The sequence below is a fragment of the Vipera berus genome (assembly GCF_964194415.1).
Source record: "Vipera berus genome assembly, chromosome: 2".
NCBI classification, from domain to species: domain Eukaryota; kingdom Metazoa; phylum Chordata; class Lepidosauria; order Squamata; family Viperidae; genus Vipera; species Vipera berus.
This window is the reverse complement of record NC_138203.1, coordinates 13,178,448-13,205,462: the sequence shown is the minus strand read 5'-3', so window position 1 is coordinate 13,205,462 and position 27,015 is coordinate 13,178,448. Positions and strand designations below refer to the sequence as shown.

At 38.0% G+C, this 27,015-nt stretch overlaps 1 protein-coding gene across 1 annotated transcript in view; it reads right to left on the bottom strand.

Annotated features, from left to right (window-relative positions):
* Positions 1-27,015, bottom strand: part of DCC (DCC netrin 1 receptor) — a gene marked incomplete at its 5' end in the record, with an annotated part of 1,185,616 nt that overhangs the window by 271,365 nt on the left and 887,236 nt on the right. The window contains one exon of the mRNA XM_081315662.1: positions 12,975-13,131. Coding sequence (XP_081171788.1) covers positions 12,975-13,131 — 157 coding nt within the window. The remainder of the gene's footprint in view (positions 1-12,974; positions 13,132-27,015) is intronic.

Here is a 27,015-nt window from a genome sequence, read left to right as displayed (position 1 = left end):
TTTTTTTCTGGATACTGTCAGTTGGAGTTCCTTGACTGGCAGGATCTTCAACAGCCTCCTCTGCCAGCACGAGTAGGACAGGTTAGCAGGACAAGACAGTTCATCAAGTAATCTGGACCTCTACATGGAGGGCTTTAAAGGTCCTAACAAACTCCTTGAACTGCACCCAGAAGCAAACCGGCAGCCAGCAAAGCTAATGAAGCGGTGGTATAATATGGGTCATTTTATGGGCCCCAAATGCATTTCAGTCACATTTTGTGAGATTAGTGGCTATAGACTAATATAAAGGATGGATCTTGATTGTCCAAGAAAACCCTGCAACTGGTAAAGGAGAGGGAACAATGAAGCATCAGGTTACACGGAATGTTACTTGGGGACTTCCAAATAAATTAGTTCTTGTGGCCACAGCTAAGCTGTGCAAAAATCCAAGCTGGGAATATTCAATTGCACCTGAAATTAGAACAAGAAAAAATGGATGGAAACTCATCAAGGAAAGAACCAATCTAGAAAGAAGGAGAAATTTTCTGATAGAACAATTAATCAAAAGTTGTGGATGGTCCATCACTGTAGGTTTTTAAGAAGAGATTGGACAACTATTTGTTTGAAATGGTATAAGGTCTCTTGAGCAAGAGGTTCGACTAGAACACCTTCCAATTTTGTTATTCTGTTATTTAAAAAGGCAGCTGGATATTGCACCAATGTGTGGTAGCCAAACTCTATTTCCATCCTTTAACTCTGCATTGTAATCATTATATCAGTACCAATCAATAACTCAGCTGATCTCAAACTATTATTATATAATGCCTCTGCTAATTTTAACCATGGACAATTATTGGCTCTTTGAGAAAATTTTGCAAGCTATGAGAACAACCTGTAGCCCTCATGAAAATATGAGTTAATTAAGCTCTCAGATTAATTTCAAAATCTGTCTCCAGGAAATCGGTTCAGGCCATTTAGCATAGTTACTTGTCTATTTTCTTGTCCATGATATAAAGACATTTTTTTCTCCCTTTCCTAGTTTCCCTTAAAAAAATCTTTGAAGTTCCTATTTTGCAAATAGCAAAATTTTCCATTTGGAAAATTAAGACAATGAAAAAGGATTAAAAACACCATGGATGCCCCTTCCTTGGATAATGTTAGTTTGATTTTTTTTAAAAAAAGTAAAAATTGGCATTCGGAGATATTTAATATTCGTTTAATATTTCATTACATTTGACCTTGTAGGAGATGACCAGACAGTGCCCAAGAAAGGGATCAAGTGGGTCATCAGTCTCAAGTCCCTTTGCATCCACAAGAGATCTAAATCCAGCCCACCTTGAATTCTGTTGAGTCTTATCTACTGTCAATTTGCTTTGACTGTTAGTAGTTCAGATTCTTGTAGAGAGCCCAAGCTTACAATAAATCTTTATATCCTTTTGAATTCCCTAGACTTCCTGATTTTCTCACACTTGACAGATGTTATTTCATTGTACTAAAGTACTTTAAGTGAGTCTCTATTTTGTCAGATTATAGTGTTTATTTTTTTAACAACTTGTTTTGTTTATTTTATAAAACAAACAAACAAGTTAATTTCATATTGTATGGAATCCTTGTTATGCCATAGATCACCAATTAATGGCCTCAAACTAACTAATCTATTAGGTGGAAATTAGAAATGATAGCATTTTTCGTTCTTCATTCCTGACTTCAATATTTATTTCACAGCCATTCTTTAGGTTATTGTGATATAAACAAAATTAAATAAGAAATGAAGCATGACAAAAAATTAAATATTTCAAATTTGCCCAAAGAAATACTGAGTAATGGGTTAAATGCTCAAACAATCACAGATTATTAAATATGTGTCTGGATGAGAATTTTTCAAAGCAAACATAGATACAAACACAGTTTTCAGCAGTAATTCTGTCCATAATTCTTTTGGTGTGTTCTATTTTCATTGACATCAGATCTGAAATAAATGCAGAGGACCCAGCTTAATCCATTCCCCACTCCACCCCCAAAGTTAAGTCATGCTTTGCTTCATTCTCATTACTCTCATCTTGTGTGCTTCCTAGAAATATAGAGATTTTCTACAAGAACTGCAAAATAAAATGGTTCAGCCATAAAAAATGTTGATAACTGAGTCACACAGGAAGGCAGGTTAACAATGCTTAACTCCGAATGCCAATTGCAGCATCTGATCCCATTTGACTACATCTACAGTCTTTCATATTTATTCACCGAAGATGTTCACTTGCAGTTAATGTTGTGCAAACCAAGTGAATGTTTTATGCTACTCACTCCCATTTGTTTCACTCACATAGCAGCACAGGGTTTGTTCTGAATTTTAGACAAGGATGGAATAGATAGGATTATGAAGCCAAGGCTTTATGTTTATCTTTATTAAAAGCTTCTCTGCAGTTTCTTCTGGTGTTTGAAAAATATCCAAGGTTTGATTTTTATCCAATTTCTTTTTCTTTTTCTTGACCTATCACATTTCAACATCAATATGTGTGGGTGAGTATGTAGACGTGTGTATAATTCTCATGAAAAATGAACAAGGTTTTTCAAGTGAGCACACTATTTTTGCTAGCAGATTTTAGTAAAGTTACTTTGGTGTACAGAGTTTCCAAAATCCTACATTTAGGTGATTTTTGTGGTTGTTTAAAGTTGTGAATTTGATTGCAAATATTGAGAACAATAGTTTGGATGACATAAAGCAGGAAAAGACAGCATGAAGGTCCATTGAAGAAGTTTCTTGGATGAGAAGTGAAATGTCTTTAAGGAAAAAAAAAGTCCAGTTGAAAAAGCAACTTTGGAAGAACCATGACCTGGATGACTGAGAATCTCCATAGACATGAAGGTCCACAGCTGTTGAGGTCCTCCAAAGTTGGCAACAGTTGATAATTTTTAATGCAAGTGAAATGTTAATGCAACTGAAACAGCACTCTGGAACTCCCTATGAAGCTATTTGCTTCAACCAGCATTGTGCACCATATTGAACCATTTTGCAAATGAAGGGAGGCTCAGCCAATCTCAATGTATACATGGTTGTACATTGGCAATAAAGGTTCATTCATTCAGAAGTGTAAGTAACTTCTGAATTTTGTAAATGGTGGTCCAATGTAACAAATGGACATAAAAAGCATTTCTTAGTGTCAGCTGTCCCATCTTTTTTTTTTTACTGACCTCTGTTAGAAGCCTATGAAATATTCATTGGCTTTGTACTGATCTAGTCTCTGAAAAACCATTAGTTTATCTTCTAATTTTGGTTCGTGACCAGTTAGTTAGCATTACCCCGACCCACATGTATCTGTTTTCAAGAGGAAAGTCTGCCAGTTTAAGAGCCGTTGACCCACAGCATTTCTCTTATGATGAATGAAAGCAAATATATATGTCCGGGGATAATGTTGCAGGATCCAATTTGGGTAGTCTTCCAAGCTTTTGGATTTGTGTTGGAACCCATCCTGAGAGAACTTCTCTCTCACCAGAATGTGATCTCTTCACTGGCCTTCCCTTACCTCTATGATGAGCACCACTACTATACCTGGGCTAAACCCAAATTCCTTCAAACATGGGGAATGCTGCTGTCAGAAATAGCCTTAAGGTTCTCCTGGAAAGCATGAACCTATAAGCAATAGAATAACTTGGCCTCTCTCTGTGTGTGTGTGTGTGTGTGTGTGTGTGTGTGAGAGAGAGAGAGAGAGAGAGAGAGAGAGAGAGAGAGAAGATAGACAGATAGATGAGGATAGACAGAAAGAGTACAGAGAAGAGCAACAAAGATGATTAGGGGACTGGAGACTAAAACATATAAGGAACGGCTGCTGGAATTGGGTATGTCTAGTTTAATGAAGAGAAGGATGAGGGGGGACATGATAGCCATGTTCCAATATCTCAGGGGCTGCCACAAAGAGGAGGGACTCAAGCTATTCTCCAAAGCACCTGAAGGCAGGACAAGAAGCAATGGATGGAAACCAGTCAAGGAGAGAGGCAACCTAGAACTAAGGAGAAACTTCCTGACAGTTAGAATAATTAACCAGTGGAACAACCTGCCTCCAGAAGGTGTGAATGCTCCAACACTGGAAGTTTTTAAGAAGAGACTGGACAGCCATTTGTCCAAAATGGTATAGGGTTTCCTGCCTGAGCAGGCGGTTGGAGTAGATGACCTCCAAGGTCCCTTCCAACTTTTATTATGATTATGATTATGATTATGATTATGATTATGATTATGATTATGACAGATAGACATAGACAGATAGACAGACAGACAGACAGATAGGAAGAATGGGGCAGGGAAGGCAAGAAAGACTGAAACAGGCATGTTATTTTTATTTTTATTTTATTTTAATCCCATTTATATCCCGCCCTTCTCCGAAGACTCAGGGCGGCTTACAATTTAAAGCACAAATCAATGTGCTTAGCAATAGCCTTCATTCTATGTATATGCCTGCTTATTATTGTTAGATGTAGTGAGCTGTCTGGTGGTCACTTGTGGGATCAGGGATCTTGTGGAAGGTTTTTCATGAGGTTGATATTCTCCTAAACCAAAACTAGAAAATGTTTGCTGAAGAAGGTACTAGTCTTTAGCAGTTAGACAAGAAATAGCCACAGAAGCACAGTTTTAGTGAGTCTACTGGAGACCTGTGGGTCACTGCCATCATATTTTCTTGTAACATAACATAATAATATTTTCTTCTCTTTTTCTGATGGGAACCTTTGTTTTCCTGCCATATCTCCTTAATCTGGCTTCCCCTGCCTAGGCAGAGCTACTGCCGTGTCCTGTATAAATGGTAAGTGTCCCATCCTGGAACCCAAGGAAGGAACCAGAGAAAGAAGGAGATGAATTTTACGTTGCTGATTGGTATTTTTACTTCTTCTTTTACTGTTATTTAGCCAATCTATAAGTCATAGTTTTTTGGTTTATGTCCTATCTGATAAATGCCTATTTTTATCACAGGTTTTGGCTGCTTGCGTCCTATTACTGTATTTTAGTTCCTACCTGCACTTTATGGATGATTCATTCCAAATGACATCAACTGTTTCAGGACTTCACCTATGACTATTTGGAAACGGGTGATTTTGCCTCTGTATATGGCAAACTATACAATTTTTAAGGTCATAATCTTATTAAAGAAAGTATAAAATTCAGGTTGTCAACTGAGTTGGGCTTCTTTCTTCTTATCTAGGGATACTGACTGAAGCAGTTATCTCAAAGTGAATTATCTGTATGTTTTCTGTGTTTGATTAAGAGGGTAATATAAGTAATATTATGTATAGAGTGAAATAGTTTATCAGTATAGTGTTAATCAAGGTGATTAGTGCTGAACTGAAAACAAAAGGATGGAACATAATCAATCAACAATTCAATACATCTATTTTTATGTCCATTATTGGGTATAATAATAGCAACATTCTCTTCTACAGGTATGGCCAGAGATCACATCTTATGGGAGGTTAATAGGAAAAAAAAGTGCTTATATTAACTTCCTTTACCTCAAGGAGACAAATCTCAGTGCCTTTATATCTAAATGAAGATATTCATAGTATACATTTCTTCATCAAGGTCAATTAAACTACCTTGCAATGGCCTTATGAGCAAATATCTGGAGAGTAAGCATATTGATTACCCTGAATTAATTTGATTTGAAGGATATTAAATTTAAATTAAATTAAATGTGAATCGTTTGTCCTGATCATAGCTGTATGATTGTCCTCTCCCAACCAGTTTTCAAAGTGTGGTCCCGGTATTTAATGGTTAACTGAAGTCACTATCCCAGACATGTCAAACACAAGGCCCGGGGGCCAGATCTGGCCCGCGAAGTGGTTTCATGCGGCCCGCAAAGCCATCCTGGAAACAGTGAGGGAATGGCCCCCACTGCCTTGGCCCTGGCCCAGAGACCCTCCTTCTGCCAGAAATCCTCAGATCTGTCCCACTCCTGCCCAGGTCCCCATAGGCACCCTTGATGCGAACGATGTAGAGCTGGCTATGCCCACCCAGTAGGCCATACCCACTCTAGCCACGCCCACCCAGTAGGCCACGCCCACCCTGGCCATACCCACCCGGCCCCCTGAGGGCAACCGCAATGCTGATGCGGCCCTCAATGAAATTGAGTTTGACACCCCTGCTGACTATCCTGAAAAAAACTTAATGCAGACTTGAAAAATGCAGATAGCATAACTATAGTCACATGCATTTTTTTTCTTTGTCATCCTGCATTCCTCACTATCTGTGACTCATGACTTGGGGGGAAAAAAGATGACCCATTGGATACTGTATAAGAGCCGTGGTGGTGCAGTGGTTGGAATTCAGTATTGCAGGCTAATTCTGCTGACTGCCAGCAGTTCGATTCTTACCGGCTTAAGGTCGACTCAGCTTTCCATCCAAGGAAAAGGTCGCTAAAATGAAGACTCAGATTGTTGGGGTCAATATGCTGACTCTGTAAACTGTTTAGAGAGGGCTGTAAAACACTATGAAGTGGTATATAAGTCTAAATGCTATTGCTATTGTAAGTCTTCAATGAAGTATATAAGAGCCAGTTTGGTGTAGTGGTGAAGGTGCTGGCCTAGAAATCAATCATCAGGAGACTGTGAAATCTAGTCCCACCTTTGGCATGAAAACTGAGTGAGTGATTTTGGGCCAGTTACTGTCTCTCAGTCCAACTCACCTCACAGGGTTGTTGTAGGGAAAATAGGAGGAAGAAGGAATTTGTTGCCTTCAATTATTTATAAAAAAATAACAAAGGCAGGATATGAATTAAAAAATGAGCAGATCTGCACAGTGGTTCCTCAGTCAACCTGCAACAGTGAATCGCCTTTTGGGGCTTTGGGATTTTCAAAAATTCAGATGATTAAACAAAAACGCAAAATACTCCATAATGCTAATAAAATATAGTAATAATGAAAGATTATTTTAAAATGTATTGGCAGCAAGGACATGCTGAGAAGTCATGGAGAAAATGAGACAATTGCTAAGTAAATGAAACATAGCTTCTAATAATGATTCAAAAAGATGGAACTCTCCGGTGGCGGTTTCTAGAAGAAAGGTAGAACAACATTGGTAAATTTATCAGAGTGATAAAATGTAATTGCACCATTTTTGCACATTTAGTAGGTAGCTGACAACTGCTGCTATAATCTATTAAATATCTAATTAGTTGCTTCGAGGTAAAAGAATCTTGGAAGCAATAACAGAAAAATGGGCTAACGTTTGGCATTATTTCTCTTTCCTACTTCCTCAAGCTACTTTTTACAAATGAATTTAAAAGCTATTAGAATCATTTGGCCTCTTCAGTCCCTTATAGCCTAGAGATAAGATGTGGTATACAAATAAAATCTGATATATACATAGCTGCCAGGCCCAAAGCTGATTTCTTTAATTTTTTGATACCTATAGACACAATCTTGCCAGACCGAGGTCTCTACTATCTTCATCTACAATAAATCTCCATTTTACAACCCTGTAATCCCTTAATTTGGGGTACAGTCGGGGCAACTGGATGGAGCTGAGCATTTACTGGTCAGATGCCCTTCCTGATGCCTACACAGAGTTCACAGCAGATATTTTTTCTTTGTGCCTAGGAGAGAAACATCTGCTGCTACCTAAGATTGAGCATCTTCACCACTAGGCCATCATGCCGCTCATATCTGCATCCACAATATACTAACTATTATGGAGAAGCTGTCTTCACCCTCTTTCTCACGCATATAATATCTAAACTGAGTTGCCTCTTACTCCTCTGAAATGAATCCCCTTCCTCCTGGGAATCCACATCCTTACTGTATTCCATCACAATAATTCAACATATTAGATGAAGAGATTATTTTTACATCTCTCTTCTTAGATTGGGGAAATGAGCCACTAAATAAAGTATTCTAGGCTTATTCTAGATTATCTTATTTTTTAAAACCAACAAACGTGTTTTGTAAAAGTTTCCAAGAATGCACTTGTTCTATATTTAATTTGATATTGGAATTGTTGGCCTGTCCTATTAGGCAATCAAAAGACAGGCATAAAAGCAACTGGAGTAGAACCCCGTTACTATAATTTGATAATAGATTGTATTTTACTAACAATTATGAATGCTCTATCCTTCTTTCCTGGCATTTTCCCCATAAGCGCAGGTTCCACTTTTTTTTTTTGATTGATTGAGAATTAATCTATTGATTGCCACAGAAGTTAACCAACTGGCCTGTTGTCCAAGCCTGACGTTGTGGGCTAAGAGAGACTGTCCCAAAGTCACCCAGCCAGCTTCCATGCATAAGAACTCACGGACTCCTGATTTCTAGCCTGCTATCTTAACTACTCAGCTAGAGGTCACCAACTTTGTCGGAGGAAAAGGTAGGGGAAGCATTTTACATGTGTGCGTCTGTGTGAACAGGGCCACACACACGGACGTGCCACAAACAGGGCGGGGCTAGTGCCTGTGTGATACTCACTAGCCCTGCCCTTTTCTTGAGTGGCACAGTGTCTTGTTTCTGCACCCTGTGGTACAGCGGTGGCTGTTTTTACACCTTGCAGCATGCACCAGTTTTTGCACCCCGCAGGCATGGTGGTGGCCCATTTCCATGCCCTGAGGCATGGCTGTGGCGTCCCATTTTCATGCCCCAAGGCATGGTGGCGGCCCATTTTTGAGCCACGCGGCTGCAGCACTAACACAAGTGAGGGGTTGTGCATGCACACATGCAGACACTAGCCAGCCTGACCCAATAGTGGGCCATGGCCTACTGGCCACTGGGCTGTGGCCCACAGATTGGGGACCCCTGTACTAGACTAAATTGGTTCTCAATGAATGCACTGTACTAAAATAAATTGATATTCACAACAGTTTGGTAATATATTCATTACAGGTAGTCCTTGACTTAGAACAGTTTGTTTAGTGACCAAAGTTACAACAGTACTGACTTATGACCATTTTTCACAATTATGACTATTGCAGCAGCCCTGTAATCAAAATATGGGTCAGTTGCCAAGTTGCCAAGTCATTTGGCAACTGATTCATATTTAAGGTTGCAGTGTGCCAGGGTCACGTGATCCCCTTTGGCAAACCTCTAACAAGCAAAGTGATGGGGAAGCCAGATTCATTTAACCATGATACTGAACAACTTCAGTGATTCACTTAACAACTATGGCAAAAAAGGTCATAAAATGGGGCAAAACTCACAACTGTCTTGCTTAGCAATAAAAAATTGGGCTTGACTGTGGTCATAGGTCAAGGACTACCTGTACTCATTATTCAGTTAAGTCCAGAAAAACTTGTATATTTATTGTATTGTATTGTATATTTAATATACTATACATTCTATATATTGTAAATATACATATATTTAATATTGTATATTTAGCATAACTCCACAAACTTCTGGGTCTCTCTATAAATTAATTATTTTCACTATTTCATATCCCCTTTTTTTCTTTATCTACATCCATTTCCTATCCATTCTTTTCAGAAATTAATCTATCTTGTAACACCTTTCATACATAACTTTCCCTTTTGAAAACATTCTACAATATTCCTTCAGTTAAATTAATTTCAATTATTTCCTTTCTTTCTTTGTCCAGTTTTTCCTGATATCCAATTCTTAATGTGCAAAAAGGGGGTACAGGCCAGTTTTGGAGCTTCTCATTGCATTTGTACCCTTCATGAATTCTCTTTCACCACGTATCGGTTCTTCATTGACCCCATCTCCTTAGGCTTATCTGACTGTACACAACAGGTCATCATAAGGGCATCCATAACTAATTCAAGTCAAAGGAGAAAACTACTTCATCTCTGAAGCAGACTTAAGCTTTGGAGATGGAAGGCAGACCATGTCATAGGAATGCTGCAGTTAGTCTCAAGTCAACAAAAGCTGCAAGGACCTGTTGTATCTGTCTAGCAAAACAGAATAACAGAGTTGGAAGGAACCTTGGAGGTCTCCTGCTCAATCAGGAGACCCTATACTGTTTCAGACAAATGGCTCTCTAATCTCTTCTTTAAAACCTTCAGTGCTGGAGCACCCACAATTTCTGGAGGCAAGTCGTTCCACTGATTAATTGTTCCAACTGTCAAGACATTTCTCCTTATAGTTCTAGGTTGGTTAAACACTATTGGTTTAATCTTTCATAGGTTTTCTTCTAAAAAAAATCACACTCTCTTGCCACTGACCCTAATGGCTAAGTCTGATGGAGTTGAAGTCCTGAACATTTGGATGGTATAAGTTTTGAGGGACATGTCACAGGACTTCAGCATCCCAGGCATGTATAAGGGCTGGAATCATGTCACAGAATGATACAGTGCCAGTCATGGGAAAACTGTCAATTCTAAAGCAAAATCACTGTTATTTTGCAACATCAAGACTCATTCAGTTCTCAGGAGTTACAGTAATTTGTCTGACAATTTCTGTGCATGCCTCAGGTTAATGTCAGATCCGCTATTATTATAAAGGAAAACTAGTTTTTTATAAAAAAAAAAATAATGTATGAAAAATAAAGGAAACTCTGTTTAGTTTGTTCACGCTGAAAGCCTGAAAGTTCACAAGACCTGAGGCTGTCATCACCACCATACAAACTCTTAAAACGTTTTTTTTCAAAGTTTTATTTTAAAATTAAATGTGGCATTTTAAGCCCAACGTTTAGTGTTTATACCCTCTAGCTAAATGGAGGATGATACACCTTATAGAAGTAGATTCTACTAAGGAAAGATACTATGTTTTCTACTGATTATTTCATGAAAATGTTTTCATACTTACATGTAAACCATTCATTGTAACTCCTCCCCTCCAAAATCATAACCGATTTTAAAATATAACTATATTAGAAGATACTATTAAAACCAGGAGTTTTCAACCTCAAGACTTGTGGACTTCAACTCCCAGAATTCCCCAGCCAGCTTGGCTAGCTGAGGATTTATGTAAGTTGAAGTCCACAGTTCTTAAAGTTCCAAAACCTGGACACTCCTGATTTAAATAGTTGAAAAGTTTTTGGCTTCTTTAGATTTTTTTTTAAAAAAATACATTGCAAAATAATTGACATAATATCTGACTATGACTAAAGCTAAGCAAGGTTGAACTTGGTTTGTATTTGAATGGAAACAATGAGAAAATACTCAGGTAGCATTTTACATGGCCATGAATTCAACTATGTCTGAGTTGAAGTTGAAGGTGACATTTTCCCTTTTTTACCTGCCTGTCATCCTAACACTGATGGATCTCTAACTCTTCACGATATAGCCTTTGCTCAGAAGGGAACCTACCACTGATGGATTTGACAGGTATAGATTCCAAGGTTAGAGATTCATGATATAGGGCAAGCAATTATAACTGGTGAATTATTGAAAACACTCAATTGGTAAAGTTGTGTGAAGCACCATCTCTCTGTAGGATGTTCTATCATGAAGAGACACTTGACTTCACCTCAGCAATTGGTTGAGACAAATTGACCTTGCTGAGTTAGCTTGTCTTTACAAATGAGATTTCTCTGCATGGGTATGGATGGAGATTCTCCCCATGGCCACTTGTCTCTTAGTGGACTTTGAATCTACTTGCCTATGAAGAGGTTTCAAAACTAGAAGACTTTCTTGACTATTTGTTAACTTCTCCGAGGCATCTGATTGCTAATATTGCAATGTTTAGATCATTTGCAGTGTTGATAACCTCATCTAAAGTGAGTAAGTACCAATTCCCTTTACCTCTTGCCCCTTCTGCTACTGTTTCCCCCAAAAAATGACCCAACCAGAAAATAAGCCCTAGCATGATTTTTCAGGATGCTCTTAATATAAGCCCCATCCCAAAAATAAGCCCTAGTTAAGTTTGTCAGCCAGATGCATTTAGTACCATATTTCCCCCAAAATAACACCTAACGAGAAAATAAGCCCTAATGCGTCTTTTGGAGCAAAAATTAATATAAGAGCCGATCTTACTTTCGGGGAAAATAAGGTATTAATAGTATTTCAAAGCAACCTACTACACAACCATCCTTTTCTCTCTTGAGAAACTTTATACACCTTATGAATATATCTACATATTCCATTTGGCTCAAGAAAATGTAATTAATCTTCCTAACTTCAGGGTGTTGATTATGACATAGGAGACCCTGAACTTAGGGCATCTTTACCTTTGCAAACCTGTCAATTACTGATTGTTTGGGGAAGTTTTACTGCAAGTCTTCAAGAATCACATAGCACCATCGGGACTTCACTCTGGGTTTACCAGAATGGGATGTACCTTCTGAAATATTGTCTCCCCTCAAGTGTGTGTAGCACCTATTTTTACATCTTTTTAAGTATTTGTTGAAGATCCATTTATCTTTTTTGCATCACCACTGGATGGTTTTTGTTCCTAATTCCACCCTCTCCCACAATTTAGCATTTTTATATCGCATGTTATATTTTGTTCTGGTTCATTTCACATACACAGACACACACATGCTAAGTAAATGAGAGGTATGATTAAAAATAAAGCAGAGAAGGAGAATCTTTTGTAGAGCAGTTGAAACAGAATATACACAAACATTCAAAATCTATCTATCTATCATCCATCCATCTATCTCCATATCTATCTATCTATCTATCTATCTATCTATCTATCTATCTATCTATCTATCATCTATCTATCTATCTATCTATCTATCTATCTATCTATCTATCTATCTATCTATCTATCTATCTATCTCTCTCATCATCATCTCTGTTGTCTGTGTATATCATCTTCATCATCTGTCATCTATATCTATATCTGTCTGTCTCACTATCTATCTCCATATCTATCTATCTATCTGTCTGTCTGTCTGTCTGTCTGTCTGTCTGTCTGTCTGTCTTTCTGTCCCTATCTATCTATCTATCTATCTATCTATCTATCTATCTATCTATCTATCTATCTATGTATTGCATCACTCACTATGGTAACTCTAAGCAACTCAGCTTATATCATTCATGCAGATCACAGAATTTGAATTTCCTTGGTGAAGAAGAAGAAGCCTTCCTCTGTCTTTAGAGGTAACTAGCATGATCCAGACCTACCTCTTGATGCTTTCTCTGGAAAAGTAGACTGCATAGGTCTGAATGTTCCCTTTTGCTTCTGCAGGTGGGCGCCAGCTGAGACGGACAAATCGGCTGGAGACCAAGACAGGGACCACATCTCGGGGAGCAGAGGGAAGGATCCTGGAACTTGGGATAGCTAAAGAAGGGGAAGGAGAGGAATTCATCAGGCGGACAGATGGTGTAGGAGTTGCAGGGTGGGTGGGAAGCACTGTCATAGGTACAACTAACATTTCAGAAAACACAGGGCTAGATAAATCAGTTGTGACTAGGATAAACACAGGGAAAGAGAGAGAAAGAGATTTAAAAAAACTAGCCATAAAACCTCTTTTTTAAATGCATCAACAATTCATTTTTTTTACAAACCTATAGATTAGCCTTTGTATAAATACACTCCTCTTTTTTCTAACTCACTTTTCTGATTAAGAATTCTTTATAGAAGGGCTACCAGATCTGAGCTGCAAAAATCTGAATATTAGATGGTAACCAAGAAAGACAAACCTGCATGTTGGGTTGTCATTTAGTAGATTTCTGGATTCCGCAGTGCAGATATAGTAGCCCTTTAAACATTCATAAGCTTACCCATTCTGTTGTGCTACTTTCATTGTTTATAATAAAATTATTAGCCAATTCTACATTTGGGATCATTAAATCACAGTTTCTTTTAAGAAAGAAATGGGAATATAAATGTTCATAACCCAACATTTCTGTAAGTGTATTCAACCAGATTGGATTTTGGCAAGATCATTACAGGTAAATACATGCAGTCCTCAAATTAGAGCCATAATTGAGACCATAATTTCCTTTGCTAAGCAAGGTGATTATTAAGTGAGTCAATTTTGCCCAATTTTATGGCCTCTTTTGCCATGGCTATTAAGTGAATCACACAGTTGTCAATAAATCTGGCTTCTTCCATTGACTGTTTGTTGGAAGCTGCCTGGGAAAGTTGCCAGTGGCAATCACATGACCCCTGGACACTGCAATCATTGTAAATACCAGTGAGCTGCCAAGCACGTGATTTTTGATCATATGACCATGGAGATACTGCAAGTTCAAGGATGATTGTACATTACTTTTTTCAGTGATGTTGTCAACTCTACAACGAACCTGGCTACAGCCATCTTGCACATTCTGTTGCCACACAGTTGGGAGGGGGGTATGAAGGATTTCTGCTAGTCCAAACATTTCACTGTCCCATGGGAACCAGGGTCATTTCTGTCAGTTAGATTGTGGGGAGGGTTTGAGCATTTGGTGAGAAAGCCCACCAAACTGTTCTATTGGGGAATGTAGCTGATTGCGTAGCCATGGGGTGGGAAGTCCAACTTTGTAATATTGTCTCTCTTTGAAGGGAACTTCAGACTTGGTTTCACTTTTAAATGTGCCATTACTATGTAGCCAATAAACATGTTCTTTGAGGAAATCTCTAGCCTCGGAGTTCTGATTTGTTTGGTCTCGTTTATCGGAAACTTGACAACTGTTGTAACAGTGAATGGTTGCTAAACGAATAGTTGTAAGTCAAGGACTACACTCATCATACCAATGGTACACCTTAAAAACAGGGACAGTTCTATTCCTAAGAATTCAAAGAGTAGGATACAACCCAGAATGTCTTTGCCATTCTCATGTCTTCCCAGTTTCACAACTAATGACATGCAAATGTCTGAAGATGAAAGAACATCACAAATAGCTGGGCTACAGCAACATCACACCATAGAAGCAAAATGGTAAATAAAAATTAAAAAAGAACAATATTATAAAGCAAAACAAGGCATTAACATGAACACTTTCTCAAATATTGTGAAATAAATTCATTAAGAGGGGCAATATTTGAGAAAAGAGTCATAGTTGTAAGACTGAAGTTTGTAATGCGGATCTTTGTAGGCTAAGGGGCTTCCTAGCAGCATAAGTGATCAGAAGTAGGGGTGGGTTGGGGGTGGAAACAGTAAACATTTAAAAGCAAATAAGCTGAAGACTTTGAGAATCCTTTGGATATGACAGTTGGTGGTAATTTGAGGGGTGGGAGAGAAATGTCCCTTTGTGTTGACTCTAACACGAGTTTATGTTTTATGTATTTGTTTATTTATTCAGTTTCTTCTAGCCGCCCATTTCAGCCAAATTTATTTTATTTTATTTTATTTTATTGGATTTGTATACCACCCTATTCCCGTAGGACTCAGGGCAGTTTACAGGGCAGTTAAAACCATGAATACAAAAAATTAAAAACAAATAAAACAATTAAATTAAATTCAAGCCCCAAGAGTAAATCTAAAACCCAGTTAAATTAACAACCCCACAGTCTGGACCAAACAGATCGAAGAGCCAAGTTTTCAGGTCCCAGCGAAATGAGCGAAGGTCGGGGGCAGTCCTAAGTTCTGTGGGTAGTTGGTTCCATAGGGCAGGCGAACCCACAGAGAATGCCCTTCCCCTGGGAATAACCCGCTGGCATTCATTAACCGGCGGTACCCTGAGAAGGCCCTCCCTGTGGGGGCGCACAGGACGATGGGAAGATGATGCCGGTAGCAGGTGTTCCCTTAGATAGTCCTTAGATACTCAAATGACTGGATAGCTTAGAATTCTAAAACTATAAAACAGTTAAAATAGTTGCAAACAATAAAATCATACAAACAATAACCAACTATCGTAAAGCCAGAAAACGGGGCTCTTAACACATTCCAAACCCCAGGCTCAGGTATACACAACCAAAATTTTAAAGCCTAATGAAAGGCCAAGGTAATTACTTCATATTCTATGAAGAAGAAGCGACAATAGAGAAGGGGCATCTTCTCGTTTTACTTCCCTTTCTGCCTTCAGGAAATAGACATCAAGTGAAGACAAAAGGATCCATAAGCAAGAGACATTTTATTCTGCTCTTCTTGGGGGACAGAAGTCATAACTAACATTATATACCTTTAGAATGGATGTTATTTGGAAAAGCTCCCTGACTCCATTTTTAGCAATTCAGTATTTGTGTGAACAGACAAAGCTTTCCTTTTTTGACTATAGGTATGCAAATGATGAAAGGCGAGACTGATAAATTGCCTTATTTTTTAAAAAAACAAACAAACATTTTATTAGAATTCACATCAGAATTTATTGTATTATGAATTTAGAATTTCATAATATAATACAATTATAAAAAAATATTTTTTTGAAAAAATAAGAACAAGAAAAAAAGATAGGAAATTAAAAGAAGTAAAGTGAAAGAAAACCCCCATGAATTTTGATTTCCACCCATCTTTCCACCAAGTAATTGCCATTTTACTCTTTTCCCTCCTTCCTTAAACTTTTTTTAGTCTTCTAAAAATAAATCATCGGGTCACTTTTTTCTTTCAGCAAAAATTCCATATAAGGCTTCCATCCTTTAAAAAAAGTTTTTATTGTGTGTGTTTTTTCTTCCTCATGTCCAAACTGGTTGGTTTTGCCATCTCTGTGAGCTCCGTCAATTTTATAATCCAATCTTTTCCTGTGGGAAGATTAAAATTTTCTCAATCTGTGCATTACAGAGATTGGAGAATTAGGTCATGAATTCTGAAGTTTTTTTTTTTCTGAGTACCGTTAAAAAGTAAAAAGAAATCTAAGTATAACTTAAAGACAGTGCAAATGCAGAAGGATCACTGAATTTCTTCCTCTGATGAAACAAAAATTGTGGGGTTCTTGATGTTCTTTGAGCTTGATTGTTTGCTTGCAGACATTTCATGATCTACCTAAGAAATATCATCATTGCAAGTGATTGTAGGTTTGAAATAACCAACTAAACATACAAACAAGATCAGAGAGCACCAAGGACTGTACAGTTCCATCCTGAGCTGCCAATATTTTTTTCCTGATAAAAACAAAAAATTATACCATGCATTTCGTTAGGAGAGGAAGACAATTGTTATCCACTTCTCTATATTACCAATTATATGAACAATTCATCATATTCATGTAGAACTCAGGAGTGAAGATGAACTCAAAGCTGATTTTATTTCCCAGCCCCTATCTTTTCCTTCCTTTTTATATTAAAAAGATAGTTTATTACTCCTGATTTGTCCTAAGTTTTTTAAAAAAATAATCCTCATCTTGTATTTAACCCTAATTTGAAACTATAGTCAAATCCATTTATAGAAGCTGAAAGCAAGTTAAGCCTTAACAAAGAGAGACCAATAGAAATTACTACCATAGGTAAGTAAAAGCTGACTCACCTTCCTATACAGAAGCTTTTCTCTTTGTTGTTGGTCAACATGATGTTAACCCCTCTACTTGGGAGAACTCACTCATACTTCAAAGTTCCTCTGAAATACACTTTGTCAGGACAGATAGCTGATCTGGCACTGTCTTTGATTTCAGTATACAATCATTTTTTAAAAATTCAGCAAATATGCTTTGTGTAGCTTTTTCTCAATATAACCTAACAAAAAATGATTTTCAAGGAATGAGCATCCTGAAGAAGTAGACAAGAAGGGCTAACAAGAGTTTGGCAGTTAAAATTGTTGGTGGAATTTTCCTCTAAATCTAGAGTTTATACTTGGCTAACTTCACTACCTGAGAAAATAATAGTGGACTGACATTGTTTCCCCCACCAAAGGAACTTTCATTAAGAAATGAAGTAATCACTAAGTGATTGGAAATACCTGCAACCAAGGGTCAAGTCCACCTCCAGTCATGGAAACTCGTATATGATTTTTGATGACCATGTCAATCCAACTACTGTTATTGGACTATTGCTAGGGAGACCTATTGTTGTTTAGATAAAGAGGAACCTGTGCAGGCTACTTAGAATCCCTAATAAAATGAATGTTTATGCTCCTACCTGAAAGCAAATGGCATATATTTGTAATACCCCTCAAGATGACAAAAAGAAGAATTGTGGAATTTTGTGATTCATCTCCATGAAAACAGAAATAACATGTGGCAGCTAGCATTGATGATGTTACCTATGAAATGTCTGCAAGAAAACAACCAAGCTCAGATAGCACCAAGGGTATCTCAACTGATTCCATCAGTTTGTAAAGAGTGTTGTATTATGGGAACATGGATTAATGTTATGATAAAACTAAATCCACTGTTATGTCTTCTTGCTGATCCATGTTGGGTCAAATAATACTTCCAATAACAACCCCAATCATATCACCAAAGGTTTTGGATATAGTGTATACGAAGGGAACTTACAAATCTATCAGTGAGGTGATGATCCCACTTATGCATTTAATGTAATGGACTGGAAAGAAAAATAATGATACTATAGATAGAGCAGACATGTCAAACTCATGACATCACGTGATGTTGTGCAACATATCAGAGATTTTTCCCCATTGCCAGCAATGGGGTGGGCATGATTTCATCGTGACACGTCCGGCCTGTGGGCCAACAGTTTGACACCCCTGCTACAGAGGAACAGTATTTGGTTCTGAGAAACCATAGTAACTAGTAAACATGCCTTACCTCTGAGACCTACGAGGTAGACCAAGTCAGAAAACTGACTACATGAAGACTTGAATTATACTTGAGGTAGCTACAACAGCAGAATGAAGCAGTCACCAGGAGTTAAAAACAGACTTGAAGGTGCTCATCCACCCATTCGCAAACACACACACACACACACACACACACACACACACAAATTCCACTACAAGATAAAATCAGAATTATTCTCCAAAGCACCTGAAGGCAGGACAAGAAGCAATGGATGGAAACTAATCAAAGAGAGAAGCAACCTAGAACTAAGGAGAAATTTCCTGGCAGTTAGAACAATTGATCAGTGGAACAACCTGTCTCCAGAAGTTGTGAATGCTTAAAAACACAAAGTTTTCAAGAAGAGACTGGACAAGCATTTGTCTGAAATGGTATAGGGTTTCCTGCCTGAGCAGGACTAGAAGACCTCCAAGGTCCCCCCCAACTCATTATTATTATTATTATTATTATTATTATTATTATTATTATTATTATTATTGTTGTTGTTGTTGTTGTTGTTGTTGTTATTGTTGTTGTTGTTGTTGTTGTTAATGTTGTTATTGATATTATTATTATTATTATTAAAACATGGCAATTGAAAGATGTAACTTATTTAAAACGACAAGAAGCATTTGAAAGAGAGGATATGTTACATTGTATGCTGAAAATATTTACATATGCACAAAAATAGCCAAGTGAATGAATTATACTATATAGAGTAGAAGGATCAATAAAACAATACTTTTATGATGTTTGCTACTGCCTTCCACCAAAGAGAAGGTGTGGTTGTTGTGATTCAAAAACAAACCATAGCTCTTTCAGAGAGGTAGGGAATCCCATAAAGGATGGTGAATTTTAATCCTACACCTATTGCAATACAAACTGTGACAAACTTGGTTCTTCTGAGAAATGCATGACTGCTGACAAGATTCTTCTAGGGAATGGCAGAAAAACCTTGATGAATCCTAACCCTAATCAATAGAAGGAAACATTGTGAATGGAGTGGATATAGCAGAAACCTAAATAAAAGAATAGTTCGTGAGTTCAGGAGTTTAAGGGGACCTATGGCTGACTGTGGTCAAAAGTATATGTTGGACTTCAAAAAAAAAAATCAGATTTAGTAGGCTTTGTAGAATTATTAGTAGAACTCTTAGCAGAAGAAATCAATGAGAAAAGGATTACAAATAGGCAAAAAAAAGTTCCTAAAACTTTTTGCAGTACTGTAAAAGCACAGTTGTAAACAATTTAAGCAAAGAAAGAAGACAGCTCAAGCATTCAGTCTGAGTTCACAAAATCTTAATTAGTATTTGAGAAGAACAACAGTCAAAACAACTTCATCACATGTATAAGAAATGGAAAGAGGAGTAGATCACTAATCAACATATTAACGTAGTCTAGAACCAAGGAGACAGCATTATATTCTTTGAGAAGAATGAAGGCAATAATGAAGAAGCTGAAAAGCGAGAATGATAAACAGAGGGAGGGAATATTTACTCACAGTGGTGGGATTCAAATATGTGAACAACTGGTTCTGTGTGGATCCTGCTTCCGGAAGTCCATTCTGGGCTAACTACCGGTTCTGCTGAAGTCGTGCGAACTGGCTGAATCCCACCACTGTTTGCTCAGTATAACTTTACATTCCCCTTGTCAGATGGATTATATCCTGAGGTAGTGATGGAGTTTCTATCTGTCTAATTGAACTTATATATTATGTTTGAGAAATGCTCAAGAAAAGTGCAAAACAACTGGAAGATGGCAAATATTATTCCTATCTGCCAAAGGGACGAAAGCAAATTCAGCAGAACTGCAACAGAATAATCAGTGGAATGATGGAATCATAAACTTCTTGAACAAATTAGATAGAGATTGATCTGTAAGTACTTGGAAAATAATGTGATGATTGCCCCAAAATGTCAAGACAAAATCTTGCCAGGCTAATCTGATCTCTTTTGTTAAGGTATATGTCTTGAACAGATTGTGGTTATGTTGTAGAAATGATATAACCTGATTTCAGCAAAGCATTTGACAAAATGCCACATGGCATTCAGACTAGCAAGTAAGTTAAGTGTGTGCTGGCTAACTGGCACAAAAATTGCACTCAGAATCCTCAAGAATCATTCCTCATCAGACTGAAGGATGATATCAAATAGGATAACAGAATTCAGAACAGGGTCCAACATTTTTTATCATTGACTCAGATGTGAAGGAGGATGTGAAGGGAATGTGTATCAGAAAAGAAAATGTATCAGAAAATTCAGAGTCTGGTTGACAGATTAAGGGAACTGGAAGAAAATAACAGACAAGAAGTAACAGAAGTCTGCAAACTTTTCCATTAAGGAAACAAAAATCAAATACACAAATATATGATTGGTGCTACTTGGCTTGGTAATAAGTAATTGATTAGCAGCTGGATATGAATCTGCAGTGACTTCAACAAGGTCAACATGGTTTTGAATTTCATCAGCTGAAGTATCCAAATCACAGAAAATAATTACAGTAAGATGGAGATGATGGTTCAAGGGTGTTTTCCACCCATACCAGTCAATGAACAACTGCTACTGTTAGTAACTACAAGAATGCAATAAACTCTCACCTTTTACTATATCTAAATCAGTGCCAACCAGTTGTAAACATTCACTCACATACACACACTCACACACACACAAACCAATGGCTGGAAACCACATTGCAATCAAGCATAATGCAGCTAATTTTGGTTTGGTATATTGGATGAATTGAGCAATAGGCCTATACTGGAGGGTGATCAGCAGCCACCAATGAAGCAAACCATGGTTTCAAATAAAGTTGTGAACCATATAATTACCAGATAAGCAATTGAAAGGACTATAGAAACGAAAAAAGTAAAAAGATTTAAAGGACATCCCAAAGGTGCTTTTTCAAGAGGCAACGGGACTTTCTTTGCTTTTCCTTGAAGGCATTTTGCCTCTCATCCAAGAAGCTTTTTCAGTTCACATCTTCAAGGAAAAACAAAGTGTAATTGTCTCTTGAAAAAGCACCTTGGGGACAACCATGACCTGGATGACTGAGAATCTCCACACTTTTTGAAAGCAAACTGAATTTAGATTTGCTGGTATAAGTGTGCATTCAGCTGTCATTTCATGCAACTTTTGCCCGTGCTTTTTATTTATTTCTTCATTGCGTAAATGGAAATATTTTTGATAAAAATATTTGCTGATAGTATGGAAAAATCCACATGTAAATATCAATGTTGCAAATCTATTTGCAAATGGTTCACACCCAAAATACGTGCAGAAAAGGCAAATCTTCTACAGCAGTATTTATTTGTATGTTTTTGCAGTTTACTTATTAAATCACTAGCGTTTCCTATAAGAATACTCAAACATTTCATTCCTGGTCAAGACATTTGACCAAGGACCTATCTTTCATATTGGTTGATACAAGCCTTCAGACAAGTAATACTTCTCCAATACTTAGGCCTTGCATACTGGCTGACTCAGGAAAAAAAATCTAACAGTCAAATCCATTACTGTTAATTATCTCCATGGGCATTTTCAATGTGCAAAGCACTTCACAGTTTTCAACTCATTTATCCTCAACATCTCTCTTGTAAGACATGATAGTGACTTGCCTAAGGCTGTGCCATTAGCCTGCAAGTTCAGAAAGAGTATAAATCAACGGGATTTCATTTCTGAATGGAATCCAAAGATCAATTAAATTAGAGTGCTAATTTTTGAATCCAAGAGACCGACATATTCCTGGTTTCTGATGTCACATGACTTAATCTATCTGGCAATGGAGTCAGCAAGAATATGCACTTGGGAGGTGGAGTTATACAGTAGTGGGATTCAAATATGTGAACAACCGGTTCTCTGTGTGGATGCCGCTTCCAGAAGTCCATTCTGGGCCTGGGCAACAACAAAATTCTGCCAAAGTGGTGGAAACTGGATGAATCCCACCACTGAAGTTATTTGTTGTTGCTAGCTGCGAAGTCATGTCCAACCCATTGCGACCCCATGGACAAAGTTCCTCCAGGCCTTCCTGTCCTCTACCATCTTCTGGAGTCCATTTAAGCTCACGCCTACTGCTTCAGTGACTCCATCCAGCCACCTCATTCTCTGTCGTCCCCTTCTTCTATTGCCCTCAACTTTTCCCAGCATTAGGCTCTTCTCCAGTGAGTCCTTCCTTCTCATTAGGTGGCCAAAGTATTTGAGTTTCACCTTCAAGATCTGGCCTTCTAAAGAGCAGTCAGGGTTGATCTCCTCTAGGACTGACCGGTTTGATTGCCTTGCAGTCCATAATCCTCCTTTTTCTTTTGCCTTCATTTACAAACAGTTAGAGAAATCAGAGTCACCGAGGTCAAAAAGAACCACTGATGCCATCAGCTCCAGGCCCTACTCAGTGCAAGAATTAAAACCTCTTTGACGTGTGACTGTCCAGCTTCTTTTCAACACTTATGTAGCAAAGGGGAGCCTGTCATCTCACTGGTAATTGATTCTTCTGCTGCTCTGTGCTTATGATTCTGAAATTTTTCCTAAGTACTTTTAAATAATGCCATCTCTATCCTGAATTTCCCAAATGCAGTGTAAGATCAGAACTGTACACATTCTCACAACACTGCTATTCTCTGGTTTGTCAAGGAAGAGAGGCAAGTATTACATCTGTTCAACATTCAACGGATATAACTTCAGAAATAATCGGTGGTCTTTTCAACCGCCCCATTTGCAATTAATAACATCACCCAGCTAATCACCACTGTAGGAAGTTTAATAACTTTCACTGGCAAAGTGATTATCATTTTATTTTATCATCCTTTTGCAGAAGAGTCATTTCCTAATTTAAGCATCTCTGCTCCCATAGTCTCTTATGACCTTTCCATTTAAATGTATGTATGTGTGTGTGTGTGAGAGAGAGAGAATATACATAAATATAAATATAAATAATATAAATATAAATGGGCTTTTGTGAGGCTGAACCTTGCAAGTCAACCAAGTAACACAATGGATCATACCCCAAGATCTCCTTTAGATACATAAGATACTGATCTTCCACAAATATTCTGGAAGAACCTGAAGATAATGAGGTATTCTAATCATAATTGTATTTATTTTCCAATCCAGGAAAAAAAATAACATACACACGTTGTCAAAAAGACAGACCACTCTGATTTGCATTAAATCTCTAGATATAATAGGATCTGTCAGCACAAGGACAGAACATTCAAAGGCAAGTGTATAAACAGATGCAAACAGAAGAAAATGACTGTTCATCAGGTCATAACAGGGCCATCACGCCTTCTTATAAAACCTGTTATTAACGATTAAGTAGAGCTGGCATGTCACAGGAAGTATAACAAGATAAATGAATGAAGGGCAAGACCTATCGCTTCTAAGAAGTGCATACATATACAACACACACACAAACCTGTTATAAGAGTACTGTAGCATTTGATAGGAGATGATTGAATGACACTGGTCTTTTCTCACAATTTATGAAGATGATGTTCAGCTAAAGTGGCTGATTCCTTCTATGGACATTTATGGGGAATAACAGCAGATGGAAGTATGTATGCATGTATTAAATTTAAACTTGGATGTTCTTGAACGCTAAGCAGGCTCAGATCTCATTGACAGATTTTCTGGATAGGAAATCTCTAAGCTTTAGGAGACTGGGGAATAAAAAAAAATGCTTAGAACATGGTAATAACAGATCACTTCCATATTTTGCCAAAAGGGGTCAAAATCAACTTCAGATAGTCTCTCTTGATCTTGGCAGATTACACCATCTATTCTAGGCAATATCACAATAGTTAGGTGGAACTGGTTAACTACTCAGACCACCAGAAAACCCTTGAGTTGTGGATTAGACAGGGACGTAAAGATTTGCAATTTTTTTAAAAAAAATCAAGCTGGTATAAAATCCAAGTCCTTAAAACCACAAGAACAATAACACATTGCCAGAAGGACATGTTAACACAGACAAGTAATCTTAGCCAAAATAAATATATGCTTAGGGAGATGTCACTGCAGCTTTAATGAATGCATTCTAAAGAAAGGAAAGGTGATCAGTGCACTGCCCTTCTTTCTTAGCACCAGGATCTAGTGTATCTATGTCAGAATTAAAAATACAAAAGAATAGCCACTGGCCATCCTCTTTTAACCCCAATGGCAGACTATATAGAAGGATGTTGGTACCATTCTGTTTGGAGACAAATAGACACTCTTCTGATTCTTTTCTCCAAAACTTTATAAGGTGCTTCTGCTGGCAAGTTTAGAGAGGAGAAAGATAAGTTGATAGGACAGAAAGAGCTTATACTAACTTCAAAGCCCTTTCCCATCAGAGCAACTGTTTTCCTTGAGATGAGCTTATGGCTGTACGGAGAAAACTAGCCGATTATATTTTAGATCACATGTACCATGAAGCCAGTTCCTGTCCCTAGTTGGTGGGCTGACCAAGGAAACAGGTTTGGTGTGCAACTAAGTAAATTGGGTTTAGTATGCCAACTGAAAGAAATTAATTGGGTTAATGAATCCTCCAGGATAAAATTAATCAACTTTGGGAAAGACAAACCAGTGTGTTATTCATGCCCACAATTTGCCTACATTATGGCTGCACCCGTCTGTTGGAAACCATTTTAAACCAGTGAGGAAAAATGCTAATTAATTATGTTTAATGGCTATTTTGGCAGTACAACACACACCATTTGAAGATTGTGACTTTGAAGGGAGACCAAGAAAAGGCCAACCAATTCAAAAACAGCTGGTGCCAACAGTCAGTTCAGCTGTTTTGGTTCACTGTTCAGCATGAATTCAATTCTTTTCATGCTATGGTGGGGAGAGAGAGAGAGAGAGACAGAGAGAGAGGGAGGGAGAGAGAGAGAGAGAGAGAGAGAGAGAGAGAGAGAGAGAGAGAGAGAGAGAGAGAGACTTTGCTGAAGGAGCAACAGTAGAATAGCTCTGCAACAGGTTTCACACACATCATGTTTAACTCTAATGAATTAACCCAAATAAAACCCTCCCTGGATGTTTTACTTTACCCAATGACATAATATCCGTACAGATACAAATCTAACATCTCTTGCTTTTTTATTTATTTCTATTTTAAATCAGCGATTGTTTGAAACTCCTTGTCTCAAGTACTGCAGAAGCAATTGTGCCCTTCCATCTGGCTTTAACTAATTGATCTATTTTAAATCACAATATGATTTATTCTCACAGCTCATCAAACAATGCCCACCCATAGGTAGCCTGGATCTCTAGGAGTGCCTTACTTAGTAGAGACAGAAATGGATTAGTTTCCCAGGAGTTCTGTCTTATGCTCTCAACTGGCCGACCTGGACTGAGGATGGGGAGTTTTAATATTGTTTTAATTTTATTGGTTTTAGTAATTAATTATGGGGCTTTGTAATTTAATTCTTTTTTAATATTTGTATTACTGTTTTTTATAGCTGTTTTATTGTTGTGAGCTGCCCTGAGTCCTTCGGGAGATAGGGCGGCATATAAGTCCCATAAATAATAATAAAAATAATATAAAGTTGGAAGGGACCTTGGAGGTCATCTAGTCCAACCCCCTGCTCCGGCAGGAAACCCTATACCATTTCAGGCAAATGGCTGTCCAGTCTCTTCTTAAAAACCTCCAGTGTTGGAGCATTCACCACCTCTGGAGGCAGGTTGTTCCACTGGTTAATTGTTCTAACTGTCAGGAAGTTTCTCCTTAGTTCTAGGTTGCTTCTCTCCTTGACTAGTTTCCATCCTTTGCTTCTTGTCCTGCTTTCAGGTGCTTTGGAGAATAGCTTGACTCCCTCTTCTTTGTGGTAGCCCCTGAGATATTGGAACACTGCTATCATGTCACCCCTCACCCTTCTCTTCATTAAACTAAATTATTTATAAATAAATAAATAAAGTATAACCACCCTTTTCAGGTGCTGTGGCAGACTTACATTCCATTACATGTTCTCCAGAACACTGCCAACAATAAAAGCATCATGATTTCTGTGATTGTAAAACGTTGGCAAAAGTACAAGAAAAGGAATGTGTGTCTTGGAAAAAAAAAACACAACAACCCTAGACACATATTGGATGCATCTATCACAGTTGTTTTTTTAAATTCCATTTATATCCCGCCCTTCTCCGAAGACTCAGGGTGGCTTACAAACTTAGCAGTAGCCTTCATTCTATGTATATGCCTGCTTATTAGGGCTTTCACACACACCCCAAGCGGCATTATTACAAAGTCAGCTTAATTGCCCCCAACAATCTGGGTCCTCATTTTACCTACCTCGGAAGGATGGAAGGCTGAGTCAACCTTGAGCCTGGTGGGATGCGAACCTGCACTAATTGCAGGCAGCTGGTGTTACTTAAGGAGGCATTAGCCCACTGCTCCACCAAGGCAGTTGTGGGATTCAGCTGGTTCGCACCAGTTCAGCAGAACCAGTAGCTAATTTTTTGTTGCCCAGTCCCCGGAACGGACTTCCAGAAGCGGCATCCACACAGAGAACCAGTTGTTCACATATTTGAATCCCACCACTGATCTATCACCCTATATTCTGGAATGGTGGGTACCAGATCACCAAAGATCAGGTGCCATTCCAGTCTGAGGATGACCCACTCCC